This window comes from Channa argus, chromosome 24, assembly GCF_033026475.1.
Source record: "Channa argus isolate prfri chromosome 24, Channa argus male v1.0, whole genome shotgun sequence".
Classification (NCBI taxonomy): Eukaryota; Metazoa; Chordata; class Actinopteri; order Anabantiformes; family Channidae; genus Channa; species Channa argus.
Window position 1 is genome coordinate 7,076,031 of NC_090220.1, and position 23,846 is coordinate 7,099,876.

Consider the following 23,846-nt stretch of genomic DNA (forward strand, 5'->3'; position numbering starts at 1 on the left):
TCTAACAGAACACACCAGATATTATTTAATCGGATAACGGTGAAAATCGTGTTGTAGCCTGACAAAAGGCATTTTGGGCATTTCCTCACCTGCACTCACCTGCAGCCGTCTCTCTGTCTCTGTTTCTGTCTCTCATAGCGACACTGACACCTGCTGGAGATGTACTGGTACTGCCGAGCATAGTTTAGTTTTAGTTTAGTTGGAGTTACTGTGGATTCAGGCTTATTACATTTTCCAATACTCAGGTGAGACCGGAAGCAGTCTGACTACATAATTTGTTTTTTTTCTTCAAATGAAAGTTCCTAAAATCCCAGAATCCTTTCATTACTGTGCTCATAACTCAGGTGTGAAGCACCTAAATTTAATAAAAATGTAAATATCAACTCTTCTATATGATACTTTTTGTTTTGGGCCATGACAACATTCATCATTATCATATCTTCTGCAGGTTTCAGTTTCACTTACACGACGAAAAGCATAACAGAAAGTAAAAGATAAAATAAACGATGCGTACAGTAATACATGCAATAAATGATTAGCAAACATTTTTTACATTGAAGTTTGCTTTTAAAAACATACTTTCTCTTGTTCTGGGATAAGTGGCTGTATCAAAAGTGTGGCATCTAATAATGGCAGTTTTCCGAACTGCCCCAATACTCACAAACCAGCAAAGAGGGTTTTAGAAATCACAAGAGTTTATTTCATAAGCAATCAATGACACAGTGAACAATAAATAAATAAAGGTTATAAAGATCACAGTGGAAAGATGGTGATGTATAAAAATCCACAAACCTTTTACAGACATTTTAAAATCAAAATGTTAAAATGTCAAAGCACCAATGTTGGAATGTGTTTGAGGTGGTGATGTTGGCCAGAAGGTGGCACTGTGACACAGTGCAGGAGAGAGGACAGTCTGCTGTCACACACAAACTAGACAATGTTACATAATTCTTATTATTAAATAAAAAAGGAGTAATTAGAAGTTTATATTAAACTCTCTACCTGAAATATTAGTTTGGCAACAATAATAGACGAGTTATTTATAAAGGACATTTTCTGCACAATTCTGTGTTGTTTCACTTTGTCCTAAACCATCAGCCAAAAGTCAGGGTCTTTTTAAAGTTCATCTGAGGACTATTAGGGGTGTTTTTAACCAGACATGTTCGGAACATGTTTAGCTTTTTTTAATCCTGTGGGTTTCAAGCTGATGATGACAAAGAGCTTCATGCATTATGTTTACACCCAAAACACTAAAGATGCCTGGTGATCTATTAATGGGGGAGAATATCATCAGAATCAACAACATGGCATCACTCCAACGTCTGCTCAAACTGCTATCCAGTTTGGCGTATGTGAAAACTTTATATACTATCGCCACTCGTTGGTGAATGACAAAGCTAGAGTCTCTGTTTTCATCATTTAAAAGCCTCAGTAATATGTTGAGAACATCTCTGAAAATAGGTTTGAAATTTATAATCTGTTACTGTCTGTATCAAAAATGTGTATAATTTTGCAACCTAAAAGCTCTGATGTGATTTCACTGGGGACAAACAGATGGATACGATGGGACATGACCGCAGTTGTTGTTAGACTTAGACGGAAGCTAGTGCATATCATAAATATACACCCATATCAAACTTTTATTACACATTTTCAGGAATTGTTCGTCTCACAGACCACGAGATAACAGTCATGTAAGTAAAGAAACACCTTTATCAGTGTTGTGGGTGTGTGTCAACAGATAAGGCCTGCAACAACATTTTAAATTACACAACACATGCAGCCAATAATAGTGCACATTCATGCATGATTGACTGTCAGTGACCCACTGACACACAAATACTGTGGTCAAGTACAATTTCAGAATTGCTTTGATATACGGGCATGATTTCGAGTGGACAGCGGTGTCACTATGACAGCCAGAAGTACCCAGGCAACATAACTGGGCTACGAATTGATTCTTGAACTTGGAAACTAATTTTAATAAAACCCTCTTCATTTTTAGCCACATTAGCAGAGTAGCTTCATTGATGGCAACAATGCACTTTGGTCAAGACTTAAATATCTCAGCATCAATTTAAGCCATTCATGTGCCCATTGCATTGGTTTTTGTTATGATCATATATCGTCAAACTGCAACTCGGCTCTTTGTGCACAGTTTGGTTTAATACAACATTTAAATAATTTGATTTAAAAACAAACATTCAATTTTTACCATTCACAAATAATAAAAAATGGTGCATCAGATATGTTCAGATGATCTTGCGTCTAATAAAATCTTCCTGACCAATTAGTTCCCCTGGAGTTCAGGTTTCAAAGTGCTATGTTATTCATGGAGACCACAGATTAATGACATGTTTGATCACATGTCCGTCAATTGTTCTGTTAAGACAAGAAAACAAAATTACAATTAGGTCTCTGCTGTGAGGACATCATTTGTCAGTATCATCTGGAAAGGCAAAATATGTTCCTTGTTACTACGTCAAATGCTGTGACTTGCTTTCTCCTTTACAATGACGCTCATTTATTAGTTGTTATCATATTTTAGGCATCAGTTACATGTTGTGAAATGTGCTTATTTGCCTACATACTGACACTGTGTCAGTTGTCAGGCAATGTCAGTTTGTTTTGATGGCACGATGCCAGGACAACACAATTCTTAGTTTCTGTGTGGTTTCAGATGATTAACAGGTGCTGGTCGATCGGGTTACATGTGGACAGGCTGGCCGAGTCCCTCCCATTACAGTCTTTAGGCTAAGAGAACCACCTTTACTTTTACCACTAATACTCTCATCCTGGATCAACCATCAGGCCTTCTCAGAATTCTGGGATGTCTTAGTGTATTTCACCAACAACGCAATGTTTACACGAAAGTCTATTGCTGATTCTTACACAAGTTTTTAGTTTTGGAGAACAATTCCTAAATCTGATTTCCAGATGCAGTGAAAAACACAAAAAGGACCTTAAAGAGCCACATCTTATCATCCAGTACACAGATTTTAACAATCTACATTACATTGTAAAATCCCTGATAGGTGTTGCTTCATCTTATTTGCTGTTATTTCTATCTTAAAACCTTTTATATGGCTTTATATGTCCTCATCTGGTTTTGGACGCCCAACTAAATTATATCAAGCAGACTTTGGTCTGACTGTCCAATGTCTCAGTTTCTTGGTGTTTTGGCAGCTGAAGATGGTAAAAGTCTCCTGCTACATAAGATCAGTCTTTAGTTACATAGACAACTGCATTTTATATCTATGTTATAATGTAGATAAGATATAACATACAGGACAACCTAAAGACAAGAGGGTAGAAGAACAAAAAAGAACAAGAACCTTAACTCTGTTTCAGAAAACAGTGTCTGACAGAGTTGCCCTTCACTTCCAGGTCAAACAGATCAAATGAAACCCTGCTTTGAGTTTGAGTTCAGACTGACAAAACTCCTTGCTGCTCACTAAAATCCAGTTATACTATTCCTCTCGCAGGAGAACAAACAATGTATAGTATGTATACAATTCTAAATAGCTCAGTAAAGCTCAGTCATACAGCTCAGTTCAGCAAAGGAATATATCCTCACAGCATTAACATACTTTACCTGCATTTGTTCATAGACCCAGTTAATAAAGTAGGTTACGTTGCCGTAGACTCCAGGTTTATTCCTCAAAGCACATCCAAACCCCCAGCTAGTGTCCCCCGCCAGCCACCATAATTCTCCATCCTTGACCACCAGGGGACCTCCACTGTCACCCTGCAGCATACAAAAAAGAAGAATGTTTCAGGTTAGTGGAAATGTGTGTGTGTGTGTGTGTGTGAGAGAGATATAGACAAGCTAACTCAGACTAACCTGACATGAGTCGACTCCTCCTCGGAGTTCTCCAGCACAGATCATGGTCTGCGTGACTTCTCCATCTAACACCCAAGGACTGTTACAAGTCTGTCTGCTGTAGATTGTCACCTGGGCCTGATTTAGTATGTCAGGGGATGATCCTGAGAAGAATTATTGATTGTACAACATCATTTAGGTCAGTCACGCATTAAAGAAGCACAGATTCCCGACTCGTACTCTAAGCCTTTAAAAGCAGGCAACCCATGAAACAATCGACAGAACAAACAGCTTTGAGAAGTCAGAAGCTTACATGCAGTCATGAATAAAACTATTTAGACCTTTTCACTATTTGCAAATTTCACGAGTCAGTAAATTTATTTTCAATTGGAGAAAAATGCAGTATTTCCCATTATTCTATACACTGAAATTGCTAATTAGTTGCAGTTCAAAAACTGAAATCTCTCATTCACTACTTTGTAGAAGTCCCTTTGGCACTAATTACAGTACTAGATTTGTTTGGGTAAGGGTCTCCAAGCTCCTCATACCTGAGTTAAGGCACGTTATTGCATTTTGCCTGACAGATCTTCTCAAACTCTATCAGATTGAATGGCAAGTGTCTGTGAACTGTCATCTTCAGGTTTCTCCACAGATATTGTATTTTATGTGGGTTAAGTCTGGACTATGGTTGGGCCACTCAGGAATATTCAGAGACTCGCCCTGATGTCACTCCATTATTGCCCTGGCTATATGCTTTAGATCATGGTCATGCTTAAGAGATGGATGAACTGTAAAACAGAAAGGATGAAAGTAATTTTTCTTTAACTATAGGTAGAGTGTTGTTGGGATTGGATGCCTCACCTTTATTCCTCTATCCATAGGTGACTACCTTCGTCCATGTGGTCAGCTAGAAACTCGAGTATTATTGTGATACTCAGGGTTGAGGGCTTGGTAAATTAAAAGACATTTTGGGACTCCAATGAGTTAATAATCTAAGTAGGGGTGTATCTTTTTTAACCCTGTGTTGATTTCAGAAAACTCAAATTGAATTAAACTTTTGCCCCAAAGATGTATAATGTACAATTATTCTGCCCTAGAAAAAGAACTGTTGTAATAATTAATTAAATCAAGTTCAATATTGCCATGATATCCATGTCCATAATAGGTGTATGTAAACTTCTGACCACAACTCTATATGCCCTACACAGCACCCTCAGTGTTTGGCTCACCAGATGAGCGCAAAGTCCCCCACCCTGTGATCCAGGCTCGGCGTTCAGGAAAGACATTTACACCAATGTTGGGGAGACACACTGGCCTCACTCTACCTGATGAATAGACATATGTGGGCTTAGAGGGATTTCGTAATTAATCTAGGTATAGACTGAAGCACGTCATCATTCAGCTAATGAAATTTGAATTTGGAACATTGAAGCACTTACTTGTAAAACTCAGAGGTGTTTGGAGCTTTAGGAGAGCAATGTCATTGTCATTAGAAGTTGTGCTAAATTCTTCATGACTGATGATTTTGTCAACTTTTCTGCCAGCGTTAAATCTCATTTGAAACAAGCTGACATCTCCAGAGTACACCAACCACAGAGAAGGAGAGCTGTACCTGTCACAGGAAACAGAACATGGGAATCGAATTACACACTGTTTGTGGACACTGTACAGACTTTACTGTCAGGGACACAGTAACCTACCTATTGAATATTATGAAGTACAATATACTGGTGAGTACAGTGTCAAAGGACTGATAGCTGTCTGTAAAGCTGAGCCTGTCATCAAGCTGTAAACGTGAAGCACTTAGGTAAAAAAGGTAACTCACGTTTCAAAGCAGTGGGCAGCAGATAGGATCCAATAAGGGCTGATAATGGAGCCTCCACAAATGTGATTACCCATAACCTGGAGACTGACCTGCCATGGCCAGGCTCCATTTACTGCCTCTGTACCACCCACAATACGAGTAGTTGGGGCCGCAGAACTCTGTCCACAGGCTGAGGGTGAAGGAAAAGATAAGTCTGTTTTGATCCCCGAGGTAAGAAGTAGAACAGTGAGAACAATAGGACAAAATCAAAAGAATAAGACACTATGTGAGCAATACAGCTACTGGACTCCATTAAGTGGAATTTACAGAAAATCATTTTCCTCAGAGGATGAACTATTGTAAAAACTTAAAACCCCAGGAGATCACTTTCCTCTCGGTTAAAGATTGCAGTTTTGATTACAATGGTTTAACAAATGTTTGATGCCATGGTTAGATGTAACTGTCAGAACAGCTCTGCACATAAAGTGGCGGAAGCTTACCAATACACTGAAGCTTGACAGCTCTGGCTGAGCAAGTGTTGCTACACAGAAAACAAAGGAGGACAACAATTAATATAGATAGATTAACTGAGGGTTCAGAGGAACTGTATTTCATCCCTGCTGTACAGTGTATGAAGTCATTATTTGGTGATTGATGGCTTGGTATACATACCTGTAAGTGAATTGCTTCTGTAAACTTGAACCATAATTACTTCCAGGCTTTAGCTTCATGTATCCTTTGGAGGCCAAAGAACCTGCACTGATTTGGCTGTAGGACACATAATCCTGCCTGTGGGACACACACAAGGACAATGATCAGTGAGAGAAACATCCTCAGGTGGAGGTGGAATTTCACCTACTGATCTACTGATGAATCTCTAACTAATTCAGGTAAGCGAATAATAAAGGTCCTGTAGTACATGTTGATGTTTAGACAGTGAGTAGATAAGATTGGAGGATGGACAGTGTTAAAAAAAAAAAAAAAAACACACGGCACCTTTTATAGCCTATCTGCTCACACACAGCTTTCCCGTAGTTAATGTTCCAGCTCTCGGCACACACGGGCCTCCATGTCTCGTCGCTCGATGAGTACATCTGCAGTATAAAGTTGGTCCCGTAAAGGCGAACTGTAAAGCAGAACAAACAATACTGCAGTATTGTACAGCGACGCCATATCCAAAGGAATGTGTTGGGTTTTAATGGCTTACAGCAGTAAGCTTCATCTTCTCCATGTGGACAGTCCCGGACACCATCACACCACTGGGAGGAGCTCAGACACTTTCCACCACTTCTACATGGCTTTCCCACTAAACACTGGTAGTACACTGAGAACGCATACATACAGTAAAGAGTACAAGAACACACAATCTGCTGAGTTGCTGCAATGACAGAAATCATTTAATCAAAGACAATAACTTTAAATATACTGAACCTACAGAAGTACCAGAGCAGGACGCCGACCACAGCCAGGGCACAAAGCACACACAGTACTATACACAGGATATGTTTCCAGTGACATTTATTACTTCCTAAAAGATAATGAGGAAGAAATGTAAATGCTGATATAAATATTTGTGTAAATGTAAATGCAAATGCAAATGCAAATTGTGCGCTCACCTATACACATGCAAAACTACGGTTGGTATAGCAGACACACTGCAGACCTGACAGAAAACTAAACCAAAGATCTAAACAACAATACAAAGGTACTGCAACACAAACTAAGTCACAGCTACAACATGTGCGTTTGAACATATTTCAATATAATGAAGTATAGAAGCTGTGACACAGTGGATGTGTGTTTAAGGACAGAAACACAGTCATTCTCATACATCTCTCTCCAATGCAATGATAAAGCATTTGAAGCGTAATACAGATAATAAGCAGAAATTTTCAAGTCAGTGTTTTCTAATGTTCTTTTATCCATATTTTTCTAGTCTAAGGAGTAAAACGATATAAAGGCTGTTACATTGAGCCAGAATGTGTTTGGGTCAATATCACCAGAGAGTGCTTTTCAACCCTCACAATATTCAAATATTGTTTAGATAATTTTGTTAAATACATTTTCATTGCAATATTAAGATGCAAATGATACTTTCTGAAAGGTATGATGTGGCTTTCCTAAACAGGGTTATTTGTTTGCTTTTAAATTATGAATACATAAAAAGATTTTACGTAAAACGTGCTTTTAAAGAAACTTTAAAAATTATATTTGGACGCAGTTTTTTGTTTGCATGTTATTGCCCCCACACCTATCTTTTGAACACACTGGATTATATAGGTATGATTGAATTATTATTTTAAATATTATTTTAAAATACCAAGATGACAGGGTTCTGTATTTTTGCCTGATGTTCTCAACCAGGGTGGTGTGAAATAGCAGGGCTCTCGTAATGGGTGACCTAACTTTTTGGCCTCTTACCAATTCCCTGACTTTTGAGTGAGGAGACACTGATGGTTCTTGTCTCTTCATCCTCTGGTGCCTTTTAAATTACAAAATATTATCTACAGTAGATGTTTTCTATAAAGTGTAATATAACATTTCTATAAATTACAATATTAACTATAAATGAATGCTATGTCCACCCTGTCATATGTATGTGCACCTTATGGAGCCTTAGGGGCCGGCAGGGTGGACATTTTGGAACAATGACAGGGTGGACATTTTGAGCTTCAATTAGCATATTATCTTACAACAAACTGGGATTATTTAAATAGTTAGTCTGGTTGTTGAAGAGAATTTAGTATATTTAAATTTACATATTTTGAAAATATTGTATTTTACTCACTTCTAATATATTTTATGCCGACAGGGTGGACATGTTAAGCTTTGGCAAAACAAGTAAGCAAACTCATATGAATAAAATTTGTCAGTTGGAAAGTCAGGAGCTTATTCACCTCAGCAGTTGAAATTCCCGCCACTGAAGAGATAAAAAATCTGTTGTTCTGATGTCACTAATGGAGATGGAAGGGGCAGATTCCACAATACGACAGGGTGGACAACCCTTCAAGGGACATGGACAGAGTCTTCTTTTTTATTAAATAAAAATATTGTTTTTATTACAAAATGATCAATACACTCAATTTGAGTGATATCTTATTTAACAAAATATTAATAGGATTTTTTTATTCTTATGATTTCACTATTTTATTCTCATTCAAATTTAATGAGCAGTGCGTGGGACATAGCAAAATAACATACATCCTCTTATACAAAACAAAAAAATATCTTGAAAATGTATCTAAAGAGCCAAGTAATGCTTCTGTTATGAATAAAAAAAACTTACCCTACTACAACACACCCTTTCATAGTCATTTGTATGTTAAGTTATTATGGCAAATGAGTTATTTATGTTCAGGACATCAAAAGGGACAATAAAGTGATATTGACCTGTTTGGTGCATATGAAGTCAGCTTTTCCCACGTAAGAATAAAGTGTGTTACTTCCTTGTTACTCCAATGTTATCCAATGTTATTTGGAAGCCACTGTTTACCCACGGTTTAAGTTTACATGGGATCACACGTGCTGATGAGAAAAAATATATTACTGTACCTGTCTTTGGCATTATATGTGGTGTTCCAGCTGTTACAGTGTGATGGGTGTTGATTATCTGGGGATTCACAGCAACATAGCTGGGGGTCTGTTCTGGGAGAGAAGGGTATATCCCCTGTGATGGGCTGTATGGAGGAGGCCTGGCTTCATCATGCTGGAACCGACTGTTGTCATAGATGGCATGATTTTCCTGCAGGGAAAGCATTTAAAAACATGTAGGTTACACTGACAGAGACTTGGGCAGGACAGTGAGCAGGGTGTCAAAACATTTAGGAATTGAGTTTACCTGTGGATTATCCATACTGAAACGGGTCAAACTACTTCAGGAGGGAGACTGTGAAATCTGGACAAAGGTGTACAGAAAAGGACTGAAATACTGCTCACGAGTACCAATGTACAGTACCATGTATCTGTAGCACTCGTTTAACCAATAATCAAAGCAATAAAACAATACATTAGAGCATTTTTCTAAGCTGTATCCTTAAGACTAATTCTTTATTACACCAAAGAAATTCTCATACTTTTCCAGTACCAGTTTTTACCAATATTTAGTTTATAACACACAAGCTACAAACCAGTTAAACAACTGCAGTGAAAATGCTCCCGTGATCCCTGAGTAGATTGACTCAGAGTTAAACCTTCACGCCACATTTTAGCTACATTTCCACCTACCTTGAAAATGTCACAAATGTCCTCAGAGCTCTCTGATCCTGTCTGTCACCTCCACTCCCTGTTTCGCTCTGTCTCAGGTTTACTCAATTCCTCCATGTAATTATAGTTAGGACCACACCTTTTTCCCCTCTGTGTCCACAAGCCAGCCTGTTGTGGACCATATGATTTATAGAGCACTTGGAAAAATGACTTGAGCAAACAGTGGGTATTGAGGAAACAATGATACTCAAAGATCTTCTTATCATGGGCAAGTTTTAGAATAAACAGTGAATAAAGTGCAAGGGACTGTGCTTATTCAGCAGTGACTGTTTATTTATTAGTCCTTTGATCTGATTAGGAAGTTAGCTCAGAAATTCAAATGAGGAATTAGGAAGTCAAACTATGAAGGCCTGTGACAGTCTAGTTCAACTGAAATCTCTCAGATTAGCTTCTAGTTCCTCTAACTAAATCTGCTCTTCCTACCTAAAACATATACAATGAAGATGCAGATATAAAAAAAAATTCTAACAAACTAATGTCAAAATGGGAAACGTCCAATAAGCCAAGCTACCACACCTTTAAGATCACAGCTTGACTCGGGGGAGGAGGAGCAAGAAGTGTTGCTAGTGGTCATTGTTTATCTCACCAAATGCTGTCCTTCAAAGAGACACGGAGTGTAAAAAAGAATACGCAAGTGAAAAGGCAGAAGAGATGTGGAAAGCTACAGTCCGTCCACTGAAAGAGAAGTGTGACTAGCTGTGTTTAATGTTCGGTGTCCAAACAAAGGCCCAAGTTGACTTACAAATCCTAATCCCCAAGTGACTTTCAGACTCTGTCAATATTTAACTAGAAAATGAAGGTTAACTGGGAGGAAGGGCAAGAGTCCACTGGGACAGAATGCGCTGATGTCAGCGTGAGCCCTACCTATGTAGAATATTCCTAATAGAGTTTGCTGCACTAAATTTATCCAATATGATTACTAGAAACCCAAACAGCATGCCCTGACAGGGAATAAGCTAAGTAAGCTTTGTTGTAGTAAGTAGGTAGTTTAACCGGCTCTCTTTGATTACATGTGATGGACTCAATGGAAACGCTCTTTGGTATTTTTTATTTTTTGTCCTTTTGGCTTATCCCGTGAGTTCTGGGTCGCCACGGCGGATTATTGTCCGCATGTTGATTTGGCAGTTTTGACGGCAGATGCCCTTCCTGATGCAACGCCCCCCCCCAATTTCTACCGGCAATGCACAGCTGGGGATGGGAATGGGCTGTTAGGGGTTCAGTGTCTTGCCTAGAGACACTTCCAAATGTAGCCGGAAACGGGGAACGAACCACTGACCCTGTGGTCCATGGACGACTGCCTTTTTAATAATGTGATACAATTCAGCAAACTGCATCCCACAAATTGCTAGTGAGATTAATTAAAACTTCTCTAAAACAGGCCCAAACACGGAACATTATCACCTTCACGAACGAGGGATTCTTTAGTATTCAGACATACAATCATACACTGCACCTGTATAATCTATTGCAATCCATTACAGTAATGTGGAGTTCTATTTTTACAAGGTTATAAATTCTCCGTTTTTAAAGCTGAGACTCTCAAAAAAAAAAAAGGCGATAATTCTACTATGTGTCTATGAACCAAGGTCACAGTGGGTGGTGGAGTTGTATTAAGAGGTGGTTCTAAGGAGACCAAAACATTAGAACCGTCTCTTCTTATAATGCTCTCCAGTATAACCACCACCCACTATGACCTCAATAATAAACACATAGTAGAATAATCACCTTTGTGACGCTTTCAAAAATGTAGAATTCTTGGCAGAGCTTCTGTATAACATTGCATTAAATTCTACAGATGAATCTAATGAAGTAGCCATTGAGTTACATACTGTACAAATTTATTGCACATTTACATGTTTACACACATAAATGTATACAGTTGCCATTTTACCTGTCTACAATCATTACCATAAATAATTGTGTACATTAATCGTAAAAGGGAGTAGTGACTGAAATCACTCCTTATAAACCCAGTAAAAGGGAGTAGTGACTGAAATCACTCCTTATAAACCCAGTAAAAGGGAGTAGTGACTGAAATCACTCCTTATAAACCCAGACAGCCTAACTGTATTTCAGAATTGATTAGAGTGCATTCATATTAGCCAGGTGTACTGTGCCAACAAAATTCCATTCATCTTCTTTGTATAAGTTTAAAACCAGAAATGTTTAATCTCTAGAAACCCTGAAATGAAAAGCAAACCCTGATCAGTGCAGCAAAATGTTAAAAATACAAGTCCAAAAGATATTCAACAGTGACATGCTACGATATCGAATGCAACATGAACTAATGCATCTATCATTAGGTGATGTCTCCATCTAGTGGCTTACTTGACACATACAGGGTCAATTCTGAATGTGTTCAAAATCTTCTGAAGCCATCAACCTCACTGGCCGTCAATAAAGCTCAATAACACAAATGTGGTTTCATAAAAACTATTTATTCAATTACTTCAATTCAGAGTTAAATATTAATCATTTTTTTGCCCAAGACAAAGGGATCAATAGGAGTGTTTTACAGCGGAGTCATGATGTCATGAATCAAGTACTACTGTGCTGTTACTGCGATAAAGGACAGAGACACTAAAGGTGTGTGACATTCATACTTCACAGTCAAATGGAGTTTATACATGTCTTAACGTTTGGAACCAACATACTTCAGAAACAGTTCTCCTACCAATACTCCTACAACTTTTGGATCAGAATAGATGAAGCTCCTCCACCTCCATTGCAGATGCCTGCCAGTCCGTACTGACCTGACTTCAGGTTGTGCACCATGTGACCCACAATTCTCGCACCAGACATCCTGACAAATGAAGGACAAATTAAGTAATAATCTAAAACACAATTTTCTATCTTTTTCTTTTTGCTATAGGCAATGAGCCAGGAGGTTTTACAAAATAAAAAGGAAAAAGTCCCTTCAGTGCTTTTAAAATTAACAAATACTTCACAAAGTTCTGTCTTTGCACATTGTGAAGAACAAGACTGATGTATGCTTCGGGTAAAAAAACAAAACAATAATATACAAATGAATGAATTTGTCTGAGCTGGATTCTTTCATCTGGTACTGGATCAGATCAGATAAAAAAAATGCCAAATAACAATCTTAACTTTTCCTGTGAAACATTTTGTTTTGTTCTATGCATAATTAGGACTTTCAACCTTATCATGATAATGCAATATACTTCTGAAGGCATTGCTTGTTTTGACGGTGAACATAGATGTGGTTAGGATGACCTCTTGGACAGTGTATACACACACACACAAAAAGTAGATTTTATTAAAATACTCCTAACAAAAATACACTTATTTTTATGTTATGTAGATAAAAAGATAAGGGAGATTAAAAAAAAAGGGGAGATTTGAATCTGTGACTTTGCTGTTGTAGAAATTAATTAATTTTCACACAGTTGTCTATTCATCAGTTATTAGCTTCCTTAAGTCAATATCATCAGTAACATGCATCACTCCTCTATTGATATGAGTATTACAACTTGAAAAATCTCCCTTTATAGTAAATTCTGAAAGGAGGCAATTATGCAAATACAGTTTGTAATCAAATAACAGACCTGTCAATCAGTCACTATCAGCGTCTTACCCAATTGGATGACCCAGTGACACAGCACCACCGTTGACGTTGACTTTAGCTGGGTCAATGTCCAACATTTTGATGTTGGCCAGGACGACTACACTGAAGGCCTCATTGATCTCCCACATGGTGATGTCTTCCTTCTTCAACCCTGCTGCATCCAGCACCTGACACACAGAGAGAGCAAAGTCTTAGTATGTTCAAATAGAACTGCATCCATGAATAGAGCTGAGGGTGTCTGGATAGCTCTCAGCACATTCACACACCAAATAAGACCATTTTCATTCTTACCTTTGGAACAGCATATGCAGGAGCAATTGGGAAATCAATTGGTGCAACTGCTGCATCAGCAAAAGCTAAAAGAACAAAACAGATCAATGCATTGACTGATCAATAGCCTGACAACAAGTCATAGACAAACTTAAACGTGTACTTTGTAATGACACGTTAAGAGCGAAGACGTAAACAAAGTACCAGTTGGATTTTGACCTGACAAATACAATACATTTCTCCACATTTGAATCTTCCCAAAAATGTGTGCAAGAGTGCAGAAGCATGCTTTTATCTGTCTAAACCAATAATTAATAAAGCCGACTTATTAATGCCTCGAGTTGAGCTCTGCAAGCGTGGCTTAGTGGGTGTGCAACTTACAGATAATTCTTGCCAGTGGGGTTACGTTGAGTCTCTTTGCAGCATCTGCCGTCATTAAAACAAGAGCAGCGGCTCCATCATTTAGTGTGCTGGCATTGGCTGCTGTAACTGTGCCTACAAGGAAGAGGAAGAAATAATAAATACATTGGGGTTAAATGTGCACAGGAGACACGTGCTATAAAACCCTACCACAAACGCTTTCTGGAAATTGTGCATTATTGTGCAAATGCACTGTTAGGGTCTAAACTAGCGGAGTACATAATGGAAAGGTACTCTGTATCTATGCATGCATGTATACTGATGATACACAAACGGCTTCATCACTGAATGAAAGGTTAAAGCTATAATATGCAAGTTTGAAGGAAATAACTTTTACTACAGATTTACCTTCTCCTCCTCTTACACCTACATTCTTGTCATACTTGTCTGTTTGTTTTGTTTTAATAAGTCTATGACCCATCCTGTGTTGGTTTCAGGTTTAGTGGACACAATTTAAAATTGAGGAAACATGGCTCTGTGCTATGATATCTCCCTCTCTGGAGCCTAAAGCTGAGGACACACCTGAAGAGTAGCAAAGACTGTCAACGACTTGACAGTTCACACATAAAGAATGTTTCCACCAAGTACGACAGATTTATAGCTCGAGTAATCTGTGGACGGCACACCTAATCACTGGAAGTCCTGGAGATTAACACAACCCCAAATACTCAGAGAGCACAAATTTCAATGTGGCAGCAACTTGGAACTTTGGACTTGTGGGTAAAAGAACAAACAAAACAAAAACAAAAAGAAGCCAAATCAAGACATGACACTTTCTCAGGACAACAAACTGTAACCTGGCTACTGTGCCTCTCCATATTAAGGTACACCTAAAGCAGACCATAGCCTAATGACAAATGCATATTTACCATTTTCTTTCTGGAACACTGCCTTCAGTTTGGGGACTTTGCTAAAATCGACTCTCCTCCATTCCTCATCTTCAGATACAACCACATCAGGTTTGCCTATGAAAAAAGAAAGAAAAAAAAAATCATCAGATCTGTTTTGCTGTTTAAATGACAAATGTTAAAGTATGAACCCTAACAGCTGAACTGTACCTTTCTGAGGAATGCTAACTGGTATAATCTCCTTGGCTAGCACACCGGACTCAAACGCCACTTTACTGCGGCTGTATGAGCTGATAGCATAGGTGTCTTGTTCCTCTCTGGTGATGTTGTAGTTCTTGGCTGTGTTCTCGGCACAGTTTCCCTGTTAAAGATATTAAGGCAGAAGCAATGGCAAACATGTCAACTACGAATGAAATTAATTTACAAAACATACCTGTCATATCATGAAATATGATGGGACACAGGGACATTTTAGTGCCATAATATTCAAAATTAAGACTGCATAATTTACAGCTGTCTGCCATGCTTTGGTTCCCACCTCAGCACCAGAGAGACTGTACCATGACTATTGACATAAGATTGAATATTATGTCTGAATTTCCAACAGAGACATGCATTTTCTTATTGCCATCTAAAAATTCTTATGATGCTGGAAAACTATCTAAGCTCTAACCGGGCATTAAACATACAGCTACAAAAGTTTCAGCAAGCTAAAGCGATCCACTCACTGTCAATGGAAAGTCAGCTGTGATGCTGAGTACCACCTGCTGTGCACTTCAGATGCAAGGAGTCCAGCTGCACCACAGGGGAAAGTTAAATAAGGCTTACGGAAATATGCCCTGAGGCTGTTCAGCTGAGACCAAGAACAATTCACCACCATTCTGGTGTTCAGTTGTGGCAGATGGTCAGAAAACAACTGCCTGGTCGAAGCAGAGGTTGCAAATAAGGTGCTCAGCACAACACCCCCCACAACTACAGGCTCACCAGAGCCCAGCTACAGATAAATACTTTATATTTGTATTGTGAATGCCCAGATAATATTGCAGTAAGGTAAGATTTAATCTAATGTTGATTGTTACCATGTGGAATTTGTTGTAGACATCAGTGAGTCCATCCTTGACAATGAGATCTTCCATCCTCACTCCACCATAGGTTGGGGTCTCTCTGGCCATCACATAAGGTACATTGGACATGCTCTCCATGCCTCCTGCCACCATCACATCCTAGAAATAACACACATACAGATACATGAGAAGCTATGGTGAAAGCTACAGTCTCATGTTTGTCTTAAAGTGTCACCCCAACATCTTTGCTGCCTATAGAGATCTATCATACAGTTGGGTGCAAAAGTATGTTTCGCCTTATTTTAAAATAGTAAAAAAAGAAAGGCTGTTATTTTGTCAGGTATAGGGTTAAGTTTGTAAGGGTTTGTATTCCATTGTAAGGGGATGTAAACTTAACCCCTAACCTCACTATGCATGCACAGCAAGAAGCATCTACCAAGCTTTAGAGGTACAGAGTAGTTCATGTCAATTTAACCTGGTGTCCACACATTAGACTCTGGGCTGCCATCATGATTGACTTCATTCCAGAAGCACAGACTTTGTTGATGGTTGTTGCTGGAGTGCCGAGAGTCAAGCCTGGGGATACAGACAGGGGCATATTTATTAACTTACATGAATGTAATAGAAACATATATTACAAATACATTGTAGAAGTCTAGCACATGAGTGTGCTAGACACTGATGCACTATTTTAAAGTGATCTCTGAAGAGGTATTAAAAACAGAACTGTCAATCACTCTAATCATAGCTAACATTTTCAGATTAGGCTCCAAACTGACTTTTAATATTAATGTTGATATCAAAAGAGCATTCTTCTGGAAATAAACCTTGCTCATGTCAACCTGAAGGAAAGTTGCTAGTTTTTACATTTTGTAGCCTTGGTGAGGTAAGTAGAGTACAAGCTGATATACAGTGGAGAGATGACAATTCTGGTGCCATGTTCATCTTCATGAACATAGCACACGTGTCTGACGTTCAGTATTTTAGTGCAATGCCAGTAATTTAAATGTGGTTTAACCGTATAGCCATACCTGCTCCAAGCAAAGCTTGTCTTGTGGGGGCTTGTCCTTCACCTGCTTGAAGTACATTGCCCATATAGACCTCCTTCACATCTTCTGGAGCAATTCCTAAACACAAGAAACTCAAGTCAACGCTCACACCACATTGTAATCTGTGGTACTGATGTATGTAAAAATGAAAAAAATATATATTTTAACATGTTTGGTGAAGATGATCAGCTGATGCTGCATTCAGCACATTTTTATAATAATCCCCATACACAATGTCAGCAGGATTACAGTAAACATGGAAGTGTGGTTAAAATGTCTAAAATCCATAGTGAATCCATGAAGAACAAATCTCCCTTTTTACAATGAACCACCTGAACATACCTGCTTTGTCTACAGCTCCCTTGATGGCGACTGAACCCAATTTAGTTGCTGGGACTGATGCAAGGCTGCCTTTGAATGAGCCCAGTGGCGTGCGGACTGCACTGACAATAACAACTTCCTAAACCAGTGCATTTAGAGTCTGCATTACATGGTGCAGTACAACATGTAGTTGTTATGGGAAGTGGAATTCAAGCTGAGGTACTTACATTGAGAGAGGGGCGAGATGTGTAGGTTCGTGAGAGGTACTTGTGAGCCTACAATGACAGGAAAATGGCACCCATAAAATAGACCTGCAGTCCCCATTTCTTCTGTGATTCTTCCAATCAAGACTGATTTATAATCAATCAAAAAATAATCACATTTTTGACCCAGCTGTTAGCACGACAAATACTGTGTATTACCTTTACGCAGCCAGATAACTTAACGATTGCAATTTCGTCATTTTAGCTAACCACGTGCCGTTTTAAACATTTGTTCAGTTAGCTAACTAACTGTTGTTGTTGTTGTTGTTGTTGTTGTTGTTGTTTGTGCTGCTGTTGGTGTTAGCTTATTTTAAATTATGGTTTAAAGCTGACCTTTAAATTCACGCTACACGGAGCCAGATACATGCAACAGCTCCACTAAAGCACTCCGAGCTACATAACCTGCTGTGAAGTAAAGTTGGCGTTAATTTAGCAGTCGGGGGTTCGCAGCGTGTTAAAATCGCTTCAGTCAAGGACGCTCCACACACACAAACACAGGCTAACTTAGCAAAGCTGTTTTAACCTAACTAGGGCCCTGTGTTTAAACAGTCAACCCCATTCTAAAGCTTCCACTTCTATGCATTATAAAAAAACAAACCGAAAAATAATTCAGCAAATATTTTCTTACCAGATGTTTACAAATCTGAGAGTGCATGTTTAGGAGTCTACTGGATGACATTTCAGACTGAGCGACAGGAGGACTGTAACACAAAAGTACTTGAAGCCGCTTCACCTTCAGCCACGCAGCGGAGGGATAAACACATCACCCAATCAGTGAGAAGCGTGTTCCCCGACGTCATCGTTAGTGGGGCATCACGGTTGTTGAAGTTTGTACTACATGCAACATATATCTATAAATAACTCTACAAACTGACAATAGAGTATAAATACATAGAGCTTATGAGACAAAAGCGGTAGGTCTGAAACTGCTGTGACTGCGTGTTCGAGTAGATAATTTGTAATGTATGTGGTTTTGCGTCACTGATAATGTATTTTTAAATTGAAATGTATAAAAAAAAAAAAGCATTCTCATTCCATATTTATTAACCCTTTCTTCCAGAAGGGTCATCAGACACGGTGAGAAAAAGCATGTCTTTTACTTTACGCTCTGAGTGCCAATAGGTAGAAAAGCGCTATATAAGTGCAGAACATTTACCATTTACTTTTGTTTTTTTAAGGTAATTTTTGAATAACAATTTCATTAAAACATGTTTAACTGATGCACATCCAAGAGAAACAAGTTTCTTAACAAGCCATTCTTACATGTAGGATTAATATACGATATTATGTTTAGTATTTAGCATATATAGTATTTTCTTGCTGATTTCTAGTAAAAAAAAAACTATAAACATCTATGCAGGAGGAGTAAGAGAAAAACACAATTGCCGTGCTTATAGCTATATGTGTGAGTCTATTTGTTGGCATGTGTCGGTTTCAGGGGTTTTGTTAGTTGCAATCCATCCATCCAGTGTTTAGCAGAGTGCGAACAGCTCTTCTCAGTTGGTACTTGTACTCTGTCTGTGTGGTTCCATGTGAAAAGTATAGGTAACCTGAAAAGAAGGTGTATTATTAGTATCACATCAAACAGGAAAATTATGAATTTTCAAAGAAGAATTTTCCCCTCACTGTTTCAGTACGTACACACCTTTGTTCTCAAATGCAGCATCCACTTTGTTGCCAATGCCAGGGAGCTCTGTGTGAATAAATTTGGGGTACCCAGCATCCATTCTGCCTGTCCTGTCATTGTAGCTGTGAGCGATATGAGTGTCCATCAACATATGATTCCTGACTACATAAGGATTCAATATACAGTGGAGATAGCTCACTCACCTCCAGTATTTGTCATTCACAAAGAGGAGGGTTTTTCCTGTAAATGACACGTGAACAGCAGCATCTACCTTAGTGACAGATGGAGGGAAGCCAAAGTCTCTGAGAGGTTTTGGATAACCAGGCAGGATGGTGTTTTCTCTGATTCCCCAGTAATTAGCCCCTGTGATATTTAAAAGGAGATATAGTGAATGTTCCAAGTAGTCATTTAATGCTTTTCGTTTTTTCATTTTTAATTATTAAATGAGCCGAAATTGCTTTGAATACATTATTAAGTGAGCTAATTTTGTACCTTCAAAGAAAATGACTGTATTGCTTTTTTTATACTCATAAGCAGCGTCAACCTTTCTGATTCCAGGCCAGACAGATTGGATTGTTCTTATGGTGATGCCATGCCAGGAGCTCCGTCTCTTCCAGAAATGTCTGTCAAAAAACAAAAAACAAAAACACAAAACCCCAAAATAATCTGACAGTGATCACACATGCAGAATGAAACTTTCTATTTGCATTAAACTTTAGAAGAATAAAAATCCTGCGTGTTGGAGTAGAATGTTCTTTTAAAAATGTAAAAATATATCTACATCTTACCCGTCTTTGAAAAAGTAAAGATGTCTCTGAATGGGGGTTGCTGCATCAAAAATCAGGTTGCTGTTACACCTGTCTGGAGGTGGTTGAGGTGTAGGTTGAGGATTTGGTTCAGGCCTTGGCTGTGGTTTTGGCACAGGCTTTTCAGTAGGATTTGGGTCAGGTTCAGTTGTTGGGTTGACTCTATGTCCTTTGAGGTTTAAAAAATTCAAACTGTCAGTCTTTTAATTAAATAATTATTGTCTGTATAACACAAACCCAAAAGTTGCAAAACTCAGTCACTAATGTAATGTGTTCTCACCATAGATTGCTTGTACTCCCTGTGTGTCATCATCTGGCAGTTTGTATCCCTCTGTGTTCACATAATGGTAGGTGGGATACATCAGTGCTGTCTGGACCTGGGAGTGAGCTAGTCCAAGTGCATGTCCTAACTCATGGGCTGCCACCAAGAACAGGTTGGTACCTGCACATACACACTGATAAGGTTGGTGTGGGTTTGTAATCACTTGTAGAATCATATCATCTCAATAACAATGTTTTCTTAGTGTTACCACCTGCTGAGGTTAGAGTCCAGGTTTCATCTTCATCAAAGTGGGTGTCACCTCCAATGCCTTCTCCAGGGGAGAACGCATGGGCCAAGACACCACCCTGCCCATCGAATGGAGAGAAATCTCCGTGGTCTGGTTTTAAAAGGAGACGAGTAAAGTTAAGATCATGTCAAACATTTTCTGTAATGCATTGAAAGTTCTGCATTACCTTGGGACTTGAATGTGATCATAATATCAGCAGTGCCACTGTCAATCTGCTTGAAAGTCAGAGGAACAACATCACTGTAGACTTTCAGGGCCTTGGATATCGTGGCATCCACATCACTTTGACTTAGGTCTGGTGTGTAGTCAACGATCCTGTGACAGGCAGTGTGACATAGGAATGTTATTTTGCTTTATGTTTGGAGGAACCAGAGGCCCGTTCATGTTCTGACCCTGTGTTTGTACCTGTATGTGACTAAAGGCTTGTCCCACTTAGGTCGACCGTCAAAGTGGCCGTATCTGCTCACGTCTGTGAAACCACAGCGAGGACGAGCCATCACTTCCAGGGTGTTGGAGTCCAGTTGGCCTGTCACCGTTAGGCCAAAAAACTGCTGCATTTTTCTGAGAGTGTCTTCGAAGGAATCAAGTGAGCTGCGCCAAACACTATTCGGGGCACTGACCCCCACATCAGAGAAAAACTGAGACAGATACTCCTGAAAAAAAAAAACAATTATTACAGAGAACACTGAAACATCTTACTAGTAATTTATCCATTCAGATGAACAATTTTGAAAAAAGATAGTAAGTGGCAAATAATATAAAATGATAATTTAATATGGTGTATAATTGTTCACCCTATCGGGGTAGTAGTTTTTGATTGGTTTTATAATTCTTTTCCCAACTAATAGCAATTTAGCGTATTTACTTTCAGTAATTTCCCTTCTACACATTTCTTTTCACACTTAATGCAGGAGTCATTCCTGTGCTGGAGATCGAAACACATCATGTGTCTCATCTTGTTGATATCAACTCTATTGTTTCCTGTTTTCTTCTCCAACAGCTGTATCAGAGCTGCAGCCTGTTAATTAATCAATATAGGGTGGAGCAGACAGTGAGTTGTCACAGAGCTGAAACAGACAGGTTGCATTCATTGAACCCCTCAACAAGCTCATCAACTCTGTTTACTGTTTCCTGCTGCTGGATGGAAAACAAATGTGATGCGCAACATGATCTCATCTGAAAACGTAACATATTGACTAATTTCTTTACTCCGACAATTTTTTGACTATAAAGTGAACGAATAAAACAACGCCTGCCGTGTTGAAGCTATTACGTACTAAGCTGCTCAAGGACTCTGCCCACAGAATTCTGGGAACTGCAGTTTGAATGACCAAATTGTGACAAATCCACAATAATCCTTTACAAATTCTCTGCATCAGCTGAGGTTTTTGGTGCAATGTACATCACAAGCATCTTCAGACATAGTTTCATATGTATAGAAGAAGTCAGTAGACTGTCAGCATCAACCAGCTGTCTTCTTTCACAGAGAAGGTTGCAAAAGACTTGAAAGGGCGAAACTTTACCCTTTTGACAAGGATGAAAGAAACGGATCTCACCAATCACAAAGAAGAAACTAAACAGTCTTAATTACAGTCATCATCTTAAATAATATAATAAAACCAGTGCAAGATTTTAACGTTTAAAACACCTCATGTTTACCTGGGCTTTGGAAAGTTCTTCTTGGCTGGGTGATATGGTGGGCACAGCTCCACACAGTGCTCCGATCACCACTATAATCACAGTTTTTACAGCCAGTGCGCCTTCCATCATTCCTACTTCAGAGAATAAAAGACTCCCAAGTATCTGTTCTTCCCGTGTGGCCCTGCTCAGATAGAGGATTAAAATGCTCTAGATGGCTAGTTCCTGAAACAGTCAGTTCATGTGTTTTGGATGTGAGGAAGAACAGAGGAAGATGCATGATAGGGCAAACAAGACATTCCTGCAAGTGTCTGAACAGGCTCAGGAGAACAACAGGAGAAAGATCGGAACTGTAGTGATAAGACAAGGAGTCGAGGGTAGAAGAGGTAATGTAACAGCTGGAGTAGCTTGAGCCTGTATGAACACGATGGTAATTAGAAATATTGCAATAAGAAAACACTGGGTACTGTTTCAACATCGGTTGGGTACGTTTATTGATTTTATTGGCTTCTCAATTGATACTTCATAAAGATTTGGAGACCAAACCCAAGTGTTCTGGCCTGGCTCTCTGTTTATGACTTCTTACACACATGTAGTAGAATTATACAGAAAGCACTTAGAGTAACATTGGGAATGATCCTGGTTGAACACTGAGTGACTGAAGGCCTTCTATTCATGCACTGTTCAAAGATTTTGCTTTGACAGAGCTGGCCTATTAAAAACTGTCTGCATTTCTGCAGCTTTGTTAATAGATACTTTTGCGTGCATTAGTGCATTAGAACTTAATACATTTCGATTGTTTGCAAACAGGGTTTGCATTGGCATTTTTGATGTTATTTTGCTCCTCCATTTCCCACAATAAAACAAACTTTTTGTAAATTGGTATGTCATACACAGATGGGCCTGTTCATGAATATGTCCAGCGAGGGTGCAGTAAGAAAAGAAGACAAGAGAGGGAGCTCTTTGAGCAAAAAAACATGGTTAGCTCAGAAGCCTTTGGATTAACAGATCTGACCATGGATTAATATATGTAGCTGTTAAGACAGAAAAAAAAATTCTCAGTGGCCTGGAGACAACAGATATTACAGGGTGATCCCATATGTTATTAGATCAATTTCATGAAAATGACCCATTGGCTTTAATCACATTGGCATCTGTTATTACTGCAACATTTTTACGTTACTAATATACAGTATTAGTATAATGTGATATATAAATGCATAGTACAACATCCCTGATTTATGTTACAGTACTTAAAGCTGGTTACCTATGCCACAGGTTTTCACATGCATGCATACATTGACATAATCAATTATAGCGATTATAGAGGACCTAGAAAGCGTGAAACATCTTAAGACCATTTGTGAGCAAATGCAAATTGAAATTTGTTAAATTGGAACCAACTAGGAAAGTAAACAGAAACGACAATACAGGACTTGTACTAATAGCTTGAAAATAAGTGATAATGTTGATGCATCATCTTCATGACTTGTCA

At 38.7% G+C, this 23,846-nt stretch overlaps 3 protein-coding genes across 6 annotated transcripts; all 3 read right to left on the reverse strand.

Annotated features, from left to right (window-relative positions):
* Positions 1-677: 677 nt before the first annotated feature.
* tmprss2 (transmembrane serine protease 2) lies at positions 678-10,613 on the reverse strand. 3 transcript variants are annotated; one of them, XM_067494843.1, is made up of 15 exons: positions 10,407-10,610; positions 9,852-9,998; positions 9,466-9,522; positions 9,180-9,369; positions 7,063-7,155; positions 6,835-6,951; positions 6,624-6,753; positions 6,300-6,416; positions 6,128-6,168; positions 5,649-5,817; positions 5,263-5,435; positions 5,053-5,148; positions 3,845-3,987; positions 3,596-3,748; positions 678-2,382 (listed from the first exon to the last, which is right to left on the reverse strand). In XM_067494843.1, exons 3-15 carry the CDS (start codon positions 9,478-9,480, stop codon positions 2,374-2,376), a joined length of 1,446 nt encoding a protein of 481 aa, XP_067350944.1. In that variant the 5' UTR covers positions 9,481-9,522; positions 9,852-9,998; positions 10,407-10,610; the 3' UTR covers positions 678-2,373. The 3 variants fall into 3 exon arrangements, with proteins under 3 accessions (XP_067350944.1, XP_067350945.1, XP_067350946.1); XM_067494844.1 differs by having other exon boundaries at positions 5,053-5,144; positions 5,259-5,435; positions 9,852-10,613; XM_067494845.1 differs by lacking the exon at positions 7,063-7,155 and having other exon boundaries at positions 9,852-10,612.
* Positions 10,614-12,309: 1,696 nt separating this feature from the next.
* Positions 12,310-18,492, reverse strand: acat1 (acetyl-CoA acetyltransferase 1). Of its 2 annotated transcripts, XM_067494848.1 has the most exons (12): positions 18,340-18,492; positions 17,676-17,723; positions 17,470-17,587; positions 17,110-17,205; positions 16,554-16,654; positions 16,094-16,237; positions 15,225-15,375; positions 15,036-15,131; positions 14,128-14,241; positions 13,768-13,832; positions 13,486-13,643; positions 12,310-12,693 (listed from the first exon to the last, which is right to left on the reverse strand). In XM_067494848.1, the coding sequence occupies exons 1-12, from the start codon at positions 18,388-18,390 to the stop codon at positions 12,573-12,575; spliced, it is 1,263 nt and encodes a 420-aa protein (XP_067350949.1). In that variant the 5' UTR covers positions 18,391-18,492; the 3' UTR covers positions 12,310-12,572. The 2 variants fall into 2 exon arrangements, with proteins under 2 accessions (XP_067350949.1, XP_067350950.1); XM_067494849.1 differs by lacking the exon at positions 17,470-17,587 and having other exon boundaries at positions 18,340-18,358.
* A 163-nt stretch (positions 18,493-18,655) lies between these two features.
* On the reverse strand, positions 18,656-22,610 carry mmp30 (matrix metallopeptidase 30). Its single transcript, XM_067494842.1, has 10 exons — positions 22,373-22,610; positions 21,119-21,366; positions 20,880-21,028; positions 20,678-20,803; positions 20,425-20,586; positions 20,127-20,313; positions 19,831-19,961; positions 19,542-19,701; positions 19,357-19,460; positions 18,656-19,261 (listed from the first exon to the last, which is right to left on the reverse strand). Exons 1-10 carry the CDS (start codon positions 22,481-22,483, stop codon positions 19,158-19,160), a joined length of 1,482 nt encoding a protein of 493 aa, XP_067350943.1. The 5' UTR covers positions 22,484-22,610; the 3' UTR covers positions 18,656-19,157.
* Positions 22,611-23,846: the final 1,236 nt, after the last annotated feature.